The sequence below is a fragment of the Fukomys damarensis genome, unplaced genomic scaffold, assembly GCF_012274545.1.
Source record: "Fukomys damarensis isolate Sample0158 unplaced genomic scaffold, DMR_v1.0_HiC HiC_scaffold_30, whole genome shotgun sequence".
Taxonomy (NCBI): domain Eukaryota; kingdom Metazoa; phylum Chordata; class Mammalia; order Rodentia; family Bathyergidae; genus Fukomys; species Fukomys damarensis.
Genome location: NW_022900942.1, coordinates 3,451,206 through 3,462,449, shown reverse-complemented (window position 1 = coordinate 3,462,449; position 11,244 = coordinate 3,451,206). Strand labels below are relative to the sequence as shown.

The window sequence follows — 11,244 nt, the reverse complement described above, 5'->3', positions numbered from 1 at the left end:
GAAAAAAATATGTAAAAAGGAAAAACATGGAAACAATGTCTTTTTAGCTCAGGATTTAGCTCAGTGGTTCAGCCTCCTACCTCACAAGCACAAGGACCCAAGTTTAATCCCTGGTACCAAACCAAACCAAACCAAACCAAACAACCCCCCCCCAAAAGCACAAAAAAAAAAAAACAAACAATGTTTTTTTAAACAGGGAAGGGGGGAGGGGGTGAAAGGAGACCTGGGGAATGGGGAAAAATATGAACCAAGACAAGTCATGGAAAGGTAGACTATCCAGTGGTGAATGAAACTATACTGTATACTTAAATTGTACCAATAAACTTAATAAAGACAAAAATATGAAAAATATTTTATATGAATCTAATATATAATGAGTGTTTGTCTTATAATAGAAAAACACTTCTCTCATTCAGAGATCAATTTATTTAATCAGTTCAAATGCCTTTCCTTGTAGCCTTCCCCTGGAAACATGTGTTTCATAATAAGTTTTGCCACTGACTATAGCAGCACTGTGAGCACAAGCTGAATATGAGTGTAACAAAAGACAAAACATTACTTCCACAATATGATAAAATATTTTAATATTTGCACTAAAGCATTGAACTCTGATTAACACAGCTTCTTTAATCCCAGGACAATAGATGATTGTATAATTCTTCTGTCAAAGAGACTTTTCAGAGCTCTCTTTATGTCTTTATTTCTCAGACTGTAGATAAAAGGGTTCAGCATGGGAGTGATCACAGTGTACATCACCGAGGCTGCTGCACTTGAGGGTGAATTTTTATTGACAGCAGAACTGAAGTATACACTTAGTAATGTACAATAAAATAAGGAGACAACTGAGAGATGAGATGCACAGGTGGAAAATGCTTTATACCTTCCATGAGCTGATGAGATTGCACATATAGAGGAAGCTATTTTGGAGTAAGAATAAAGGATGCCAGCAAGTGTTCCACCACCCAGCAGTCCAGCTATCAAATTCAACTCCATATAATTGAGGTAAGTATCAGAGCAAGCAAGATCAACCAACTGATTAGGTTCACAGAAAAAGTGTGGGATTTTCCAGTTTATACAGAAGGACAGCCGGAGCACCATTAAGCTCTGTAACAAAGAATTCAGGGCATTCATGATCCAGGATGTCAAAACAAGCAATCTACAGAGCTGGGACTTCATGATGATTGTATAGTGCAAAGGGTGACAGATGGCCACAAAACGGTCATAGGCCATCACAGCCAAGAGAAAGTTATCCAACCCCACAAACAATGTAAAAAAATAAGTCTGGGTGATGCAGCCTTCATAAGTTATGACCTTGCTTCCCTTCTGGATATTCACCATCATCTTTGGCATGGTGGTTGATGTAAAACAGATATCTACAAATGACAAGTTGGAGAGGAAGAAGTACATGGGGGTGTGCAGATGGGAGTCTGAGACTGTGGCCAGGATGATGAGCAAGTTGCCGAGCAGGGTGATCAAGTACATGGAGAGGAAAAGTCCAAATATCAGGGCCTGCAGTTCTGGATCCTCTGAAAATCCCAGAAGAAGAAATTCTGAAACTCTTGTGTCATTTTTTGATTCCATATGCTGTAAAGATAAAATTAACATTGCAAAATTTTGTATCTTGTCTTCATAAAAGCATCCCTTGTGCCATCCTGGATTAGGAATTTCTATTTTTCTCTCTACCTTTTACTCGATATAATGTGTACTCTACAGCTTTAATGACCAACTGTTTCATGATCACGAGTAATCTCAATTGAGTTCCAAACACATATTGCTGAAATGTAGAAGTTCATTGTATTCAATCATTGAGCAAGAATATGATTAAACAACATTTTCATGTGATTAAGCACTTACCTAGCATGTGTGAGTCCCTGGTTTTAATGCCTAGCTTTTCAAAAGCCTAAGTACAAAAAGGGACCCAAGAAAAAGACTTCAGATATTTTCACTAAATAGAACTGACATATTAATAGGTATTTGAAGGAATAGTTAGATTTCACTTGGTTTTAACACTACTTACACTACACAGTATACACATGTATCTAAATATTACAGGACAATCCATAAGTTTGCACAATTTTATGTGTCTGTAAAAATATTAAATCATATGACATATTTATGTTAATAATTAATCAGAGGAAAACACAGGCATTAAGTACAAAGAATTGATAGAGATGGTATCTTTTGGGGTGACAGGTATACACGATACATTTCAATTGGGACTTCAAAGAAATTTTTTAGGGTGACACTTGGGCATCTTACAGATTTATGTAGTTGGTGGAAAGAATGACCAGTGCAATTTTCCTAAACAAATTGCTTGTTTCATTCATAAAAGTTCTAAAATCATTGATGTGGCAACCAAGATGAGAAAGAGGGAGATGAATGAGCCATCATGCTTGAGAATGCTGAAGAAGGTGGTAGGCTGCTGAAGCTGCTGACATGTTAAGATTTTCAAATGCAGCAGTTCCTTTGTTTCCATGTTATGCCTTTTTCGTTTATTTTATCTGGCTTTGTTGAGGTATAATTCCTCAATGAAGAACTATGTGAATGTATTGTGTACAGTTGGGGAGTTCACACACAATCAGAATTTCACATACCACTATCACCTCTCAGAATGTCCCTGTGTCCCTTTGCCTTTTTTGTTGTAAGAGCTCTTAACATCAGATCTTTCTGTATTGGAATCTTTGACTTGAATAATATATTATCAGTACTAGTTAGGATGTTCTACAATGTGTAAAAAACTAATTATTTAAAATAACAAATTTATATATAATATATATATATTATTTATTGAGTTTATTGGTACAATCTAGGTATACAATACAGTTACATTCATTCCTGGGATCCTGTACCTTCACATTTGATTCTCATTTTTTCCCCTTGTCCCTGCCCTCCCTTCACCCCCTTCTCCCCTCCCCATTTACAAACACTTTATTTCCAGTTTTTCATTTTCTCATATTTTTTTCTTTTCCCTTATTTCCTTTCCCCTACCCTTCCCACTTTCCCTACACCTAATATTTTTAAACCATTTAAACTACTGTCCACATTTTCCTCTAGTCCACTTCTCTGATAACATCATTCTATCCTGTGCATCTACGAGTTGACTGCTTTTAATATTTAAGTAGAACCACACAGTATTTTGATTTCATAGGTGTCCCAGGATCAAGGTGGATCCCCCCTTACTTCACACTCTAGGTTAGACTTAAGGCAGTATATTATGAGACAATTGGAGAGACAAGGAATCTAGAAGGAAATGCCTTTGAAGAACACAGTTGCAAAAATCCTACACAAAATATCAGAAAATTAAATTCAACATGACAGTTGAAAGATTATTCCCAATTTATAATACAGGTGCTCAGTTACCACTGATTGCAGGATTGCTCATGATGTGAGACTCTATGATAGCCAGCACCTATCCAGAAAATTTATAATCTTCCTTTATAGGATTTATACCAGGGGGCATTATAACAGAAGCACATTTATTTCATTGTTTTCTACTTTTGCAACTAAATTGTGAGATCAAATTGAATGAAAATCTTAACTGATTTGTTCAGTTGTGTATTTTCATAAACATGATAAAATTTTGGAAAATAAAAATTTTAATTAATAATGGATTTGAATAATAAAATGAATAATTAGATAAATAAATGAACTATTATTATGTAAATAATGCAGACCAACTGCATCAAATGGAAATCTTCAATAATTTCTGAATAATAATATTTAACATAACAGTAAAACAATCATATCAACATCATAATATAATTCAAGACTTCTCTGATAAGGATTTAGAAATAAGATAGTGGAAACAGACATCTTTTAGAAGTGGAAGAAAAAGTACCTAAAGTTATGGTTTTTCCTATATAAATAAATTGATCTAAATATTCTTATAATAGCAACAATAATGACATTATGATTAAAATGTCGAATAGCTCTCTTTATAATTTTTTCCCATATGTGAGGTAGATGCATTACATGAATTATGTCACTTGTGCTCATGGTAGCCCCATATTAGTGATTATTTATACCATTTGTACAGAAAGAGAATCTCCACAAATACAATGAATCTTTGGTTGAGTGCAGTATGTTCCACAAAAAGACATAAGATCATTGCCATTCAGAAAAATACAACTGACCCAAAAGTCAAAAGACACTAGTAAGGAAAAATAGATATAAAATGAGATGTCAAAAGTTACAAAGTGCAATTGGTTGCTACATGCAGAGGAGCTTTTAAATTTAAAAAGCAATGGAGGACATTTGCCTGCAATATGACAAATTGATATTTGATCACAAAATATTTTTATACCCAATATAATCTATATATATATATATATATATATAACATCCAAATAGAAAACACCAAACTTAGTAAAAAATTATTCCTCTGAAAGAATTAAATGATGAATGAACACAGTTCCAATAAAAGCAAAGAACTTGCACAAACAATTCTGAATTCCAGAGGGGGGGAAGTCTCAAAGAATAAAAAATGTATTCAGTCTCACTAGTAATGAAAAATTGGACATAAAAATGCATAGATTTATTCTAACCAATTAAAACATATTCTGTTCATATGAATATCCCACATGGGATAAGTTACTGTGAAATGTTTGTCTCATGAACAATTGTTGTAAGGTAATATTTATAAGCAATTGGCTAATTTGGTAGTTGTAATAAAAATAGAAAGAGACTTGAATTAAAGAAAAATGTCTTCACTTTATGGTACATACATACCTTCATACTTCATACTCAATTTTCCTACTCTTGAACTACAAAACTGCCTGGGAAGGTTTTTTTTTTTGGGTACCGGGGATTAAACTTGGGTCCTTGCGCTTGCAAGGCAGGCCACCGAACCAGGTTTTAATTGTATTGGAAATGCTCTATATTTTTATTGGAAATTCTCCATTCTTTCCTATCTAATTAATCTTCCATTCCCATCATAAACTGTCAACAATGATCCATGCATTGTAGAGTATAAAACACAGATTTAAAAAATAGTTTAAATAAGCTGTCAATGACTTAGTCAAGGAAAGAATCAAACACAATCATCTGTCAGGACTGGGCCAGGCTGGCTTTGTTCTCAGGAGACTTCAAGTCAATTTTGTCAGCTTCCTTTCTTGCTGAACCTTTCCTGAAGCAGCTACCAGGGTCTCAGACTCACCCAGATGGGATCTCTGAGATCAGGATTTCTGTATGGAGGTATAGATCCCTCTCCGATGGTTAGTGATAAAGCCTGAAAGTCTGCCAGAAGACAGTAGGAAGATCTGAAGTGTCACTCTCCTAAGCAGGCTTAGGACTGCAAAGGTAGCCAACATGTCCTGTCCAGCCTAAGATTGTATATCTGAGAGGTAGCATTAGAGGATCTACTTAAAGCTCCCTATATCTGCTCATTAGGCGATTGTCTCCTTCTTACTCCAAACTCTGAGCATCTGCTTTCCCTGTGGGACCTTGGTCTGAGCAGAGAAAAAAAAAAAAGTTTTGCTCATTTTATGTTCCCAAGAGAGCAGGTTAGCAATCAGGTGAAATCAGCCTTTATTACTGCTTCTCCTTGAAAGCTGCTCTCTTACTGACCTTAAACTTCCTTAGCATTTTTCCCAATTCTAAATTACAATTTTCTTCAAATCTGAAGTGCCTCACTTTGCTGAACTCCTTGGGACTCCAAAACACTAACTTATAAAGAAGTTATGCACAGCTCCTTACATATGTAGAGAGTTATTCTTCCCTCTTCATCAAGGGAGACAACCGTGTTCAGGTGTTGTGCAACCACGCGATGTTGCTATAATCCTTGGCTTCATAATGTTTTTACCCAGCACTTAGGCTTTCATGTCTGAAATACAAGTTATAAAGTATGTTTTATTGTTTCATTTTAAATCTTTTGAATATTGCTTTATAAATCATGAAGTATTTTGTGTATGAAAAATTATATCACACAATTTCCAAATTATTACAATTATTGCAAATACTGGGTAATTATAAGATATTCTTTATTTACCAGGGACTGAAGTGAGAATCTGTTTCTTTCTTTTCTGGGATTTAGACACAGGTCCTCAAGCATGCCAGACAAGCACTCTAGTGTGGAGCTACCCTAGCCATGAAGTTAAAATTTTATGAAGATTATTTCATGGAAATCTTATATATGTCAATTCTATGTGACCAATACTATTATGGATTTATTTTATATTTGCATAAATGAGGCTCAGAAGGACTGTATGATCTACCCAGAATGATGAATGGAATAGAAGTTGAGTTTTGATTGAAAATTCATGAATTTATGTTTAGTCACTGTGCTAAAGAGCACTGTGCCTCCACTAGGAATGATTATACCTTTAGGAGATACTTCACAATATCTGTAGAAAAATTTTGTTATTGATCTGGGGAGGCTGTTCTGTAACTACTTGGTTGAAGCCCGGGATGCCACTCAGCTTTCTGTGATGCGTGCAACAGCTCACCACAAATTATGATCTAGCACAGATGTTGGGATAGGGAAATAGAAAAACACATTTCTAGACCAGAAATTCTGCAACCTTTATGTGAGCATGAAACATGTTGGAACCCTATTTAAATGCAAATCATGATCATTATTGGAAGATCCAGAGTAGCCTGTGACTTACAATGGATGCTGATGTTGCCAGTGCCCCTCTGTAAGCCATTCTGTGAGGTCAATGCTGAGATGATGCAACAGATCCATTTTTGTGAGACATACACATAGTAGTTGGGTTTGTGAATCCTGTCATTCCATTACTGAGTACCGAGGCTGTGGATTAACATTACAATGGACATTCTGAATGGATCTGCCCACCTCAGTTCTGCTTTTACATGTTCAACTTCAACTGAATCAAGTTTAGACTTGTCTCTTGTGCTCTACCTACATAACAGGAAATCAACTGTATTCCCTATATAAACTTGAGAAATTCAACGTACTTAAGGAAGTTTATTTAGCAGCCTCCTCAGTTAAACAAGTAATATTTAAAGTTTATGGGAAATTACCTGGAATTCTATACCTAGCAGCAATAGTGACTACCATCTTGTTCCTCATTTGTTAAGTTCATTGTGATACCTGAGAGGTATCACAAGAAGTGAATCTAGCATTAACTACTACTCATAAACAAGTAGGGGTGGTGAAGAAAATGTCTTCTTAAGGCCCCAGGCAGAATGCTTAGCACTTGAAATTCAACCATGCCGTGCTGTGTTAATAGATGACATTGGTGATCTCATGAAGGTTCTAAACAGGTACCTGAAGAACCTTTAGATCTTCTCTAAAGTCATGATAAAATTCTGCAGGAAATCCATTCAATACTGGACTTTTCTGCTTGGCAAAGCTTTTGTCAGTGAATCAATTTCATTGTTAATTACTGTTCTGTGAAGATTTTTTGTATCTTCTTTGTTTAAATCTGGTAAATTATGTGTTTCTAGGAATTTATCCATGTCTTCTAGAGTCTCTGATATATAAATTTTTGGTATATAAATTTTCCAGAATAAGTTACTAAAATAATCTTGACTTCATTAGTGTCAGTTTTTTTTTCAACTTTTTCATTTCTAGTATTTTTAATATGGATCATTTGTTTCCTTCTTTAGGTAAGTTTGGGGAAGGCTTTCATCAATATTATTTATGCCTGTAAAGAACAAACATTGTGATTTATTGATCCTTATTTATTTATTTATTTAGTTTAAATTTCATTAATTTATATACAGACCTCAACAATTTCTTTCCTACTTTTAGTTTGAAGTTTGAATTGTTACTGTTCTTCTAGGACCTTCTGGTACTTAATTATATTATTTATTTAGGGATCTCTCACTCTTTCTAAGGTAGATAGTCATAGATATGAACTTCCTTTTAAGATCTGTTTTCATTGTGTCCCACAGAGGCCGATTGCTGCATTTACATTTTCATTTATTTCTAAGAATTTTTAAATTTCTTCTATGATTTTTTCTAGTACCCATTGATCATACATGAATATATTTTCTCTTTTTCACTTTACTTTTATATATTTTTCAGTATAATTGGCATACACTCTTAATTATTTTGTTTAATGTACTGTAATTATTTTCTTAGAGATCATTCTCTGTAATCATTTTGATGCTTAAATTTCCCGATTTAAGTGGAAGAAGCTCCTAGCTTTAGATCTCTTCCCACATGGACCATTTTCTACTTTTCACACACAGAGGAACCATTGTTTAACTGCTTTTCCCAAGGCCTGGGATCAACTGTTTCTCCACTCAATCCTATTTCCTTTTAGACAGAAATAGTATTTAGAAACCCAGATGGGAGCCTATTTCTGCTTAGTCATTTTGGACAATGAGATACTTAGTCTCTTTGAAAAATTATTTTTGGGAATCCATTAAGGCCTAGGGAAAACATACAAATTCTAGGGAGAATTTGCATTGGCATATGTCAAGGGTCAGGAGAAACTTCTGCTCAAGAAGGTGTTTGACTAAATTTATAGTATTAATATTTTAGGGCCACCTAGGTAATGGAATTCTGGGACTACTAAGTACTCTTTCTTTTTTGTTGTTTTTTAAATTAAGTTTATTTGTACATTGTAGGTCTACAGTACAGTTGCATTCATCATTGGGATATTATACCTTTATATGACTTATCTTGGTTCTTAATTTTCCCCATTCCCCATCCCTTCTATTACCCCCCTTCCCTATTTTCAAAGACAATGTTTCCACGTTTTTCCTCTTTACATATTTTTTCTTTAACCTTTCACCTAACCCTCCCACTTCCTCTACTCTGTGTGTGTGTGTGTGTGTGTGTGTGTACCAGGGATTGAACTTGGAACCTTGAACCTGCAAAGTAGGTGGTGGAACCACTGAGCTAAATCCCCTGTCCAAGTCCACTACTCTTTTAGACCATTTCTTCCTTTTACACAATATCAATTATACATTTTGATCCTATTTTACACTTTAGTTTTTCACACCAGAGAAAGTACTCAGTATCTACATGTGTGTCTTAGTAATTTCACTTAAGAATATGGCCTCAATGTGCATCCACTTAACTATAAATATCTCCAGTTTCTTATTCTTTATGGCTGAATAGTACTACATTTTATAAAAAAAATCTTTTTCTCTCTTTGAGTTTATTGGTACATTTTAGGTATACAGTACAGTTACATTCGTCATTGGGATCTTGTACCTTTACATGACAGATCTTGGTTCTCATTTTTCCTCTTGTCCTTGCCCTCCCTTCATCCCCTCCTCCCTTTCCTATTTACAAATACTTTATTTCCATTTTTTCATTTTCTTATATTTTTTCCCTACCCTTCCTGCTTCCCCTACGCCTTTAGCTCATTTCTTCCCATTTCACATTGTCAATTATATCATTAGGATCATATGTACCATTTTAGTTTTTCACACCAGGGAAACTATTTGGTATTTATACATGTGTGACTTATTTCACTTAGGAGTATATCCTCAATATGTATCCCTTTTCCTACAAATGACTCTAATTTTTCATTCTTTATGGCTTAGTAGTATTCCATTTTATAGAAAAAGCACATTTTCTTTATCCAGTCTCCAACTGATGGGCAAATGGGCTGTTTCCAAGTTTTAGCTATTACAAACTGTGCCACCATAAACATAGGTGGGCATATACCACTGTGATATGATTCTTTTAATTCTTTTGGAAAGATATCCAGCAGAGGGATGACTGGGTCAAATGGAACCTCTAGTCCCAGCTCTTTGAGGTATCTCCATATTGATTTCCACAGTGATTGCACCCAAAATCCAAACTGCACAACTCACAATATGAAATGGGAAGAAGAGGGCTAAAGGTAGGGGAAATGGGAAGGTTAGGGGAAAGAAAATACGGGAAAAGAAAAATATGAGAAAATGAAAAAAATGGAAACAAAGTATTTGTAAATAGGGTGAAGGGAGGGCAGGGGTATGGGGAAAAATGAGAACCAAGATCTGTCATGTAAAGGAACAAGATAAATGCAACTGTATTGTATACTTAAAAAGTACCAATAAACTCAATAAAAAAGTAAATGCAAGAAATAAACTAAAATTTAGAAAACACAATAAAGTAAAAAAAATTCAGACCTACAAAAATGAAAGGAAATGAATAGACACTTCTGGTAAGAAGTACAAAGAGGCAATACAAAAATAGAACATTGTGGTGAGGCTGAGATAAAAATGAACCCTTCCACATTTTTGGTAGGAACTTAAACTAATACAACTGCCAATGAAATCACTATGAACATTTCTCAAAAAACAGGAAGATAATTATGGAGCCATTCAGAGTGTGGTTTCTAAAGAAATAATATTAAAAGAAAGCCAAATATTTTGAGTTAGGACAAAAAAAGATGGCTTGAAATAATCACAGGAATGATATAGACCTTGTCTATTACACCTTTGAAACTGCTGAGTGTAGAAGTTTGTTTTGCATGGAAAGCCTCAGGAAGCCAAGCTCATTAAGGGCTGCCTAGGAAAGTATTTTCCAGAATTCAGTAATCTCTACCCTTACAGACCTCTGTGGCTATTATCTTTGATGGACTCGTTGATTGCAATTCACATTGCCCCTTTTAGGGGGTGCTTCTGCTTACTGGTTGTCTTTCCTTAAGAGATGATCCCATATCTTACCTATGTGACTATTCTCCTTATTGGCAAGTTATTACAATCACATAGCTTTGCTTTATCACAAATTCAATGCTATTTCTGCTATATCTTACCTGTGCTCCCACAAGATATCCTCCAAAAACTCTCAGTACTAACCTTTCAACTCACCTAAAAGTACTACAATAGAAACATATCCTACATCAAACTTTTCTTCTCATCTACCATTATTCTCCCATTCAAATCTCCTGCTTAGTGTCTCATTGTTCATCCAATCACTTTCCATTCTCCCCACTCTACCTCACATATCTAATTGCAGAACAACCGCAAATGATAAACTGTTATACTGTACATAGAGAATAGACTCGGGGGGCAACTGAAGGACTATCATATGCAAGGGTTGCAAGAGTGAATCTGTGGATGCTGTTATCAGAAGTAATTGTTTCAGCAAAACATAAAGACTGAGTTGAAGTTACTTAAAGGAAACAACAGAAGCAAGTAAATAGTAGCATTGGACATACAAAACTGGAAATTATTCACAGGGAGGCAACATCCTACTAAAAATCTCGATATAAGTCACAAGTTATCCTCACTTCTCTAGTCTCCAACCTGCAGCAACCTCTCCAAAAGGAAAGGAAAAAAAGGAGATCATATACAATGAAGAAAAAAGAGATATGGATATATATATATATATAT

At 34.9% G+C, this 11,244-nt stretch overlaps 1 protein-coding gene across 1 annotated transcript; it reads right to left on the bottom strand.

Annotated features, from left to right (window-relative positions):
* Nucleotides 1-612: 612 nt before the first annotated feature.
* Nucleotides 613-1,581, bottom strand: LOC104851107 (olfactory receptor 7A10). Its single transcript, XM_010608265.1, has one exon. It carries the CDS (start codon nt 1,579-1,581, stop codon nt 613-615), a length of 969 nt encoding a protein of 322 aa, XP_010606567.1.
* Nucleotides 1,582-11,244: the final 9,663 nt, after the last annotated feature.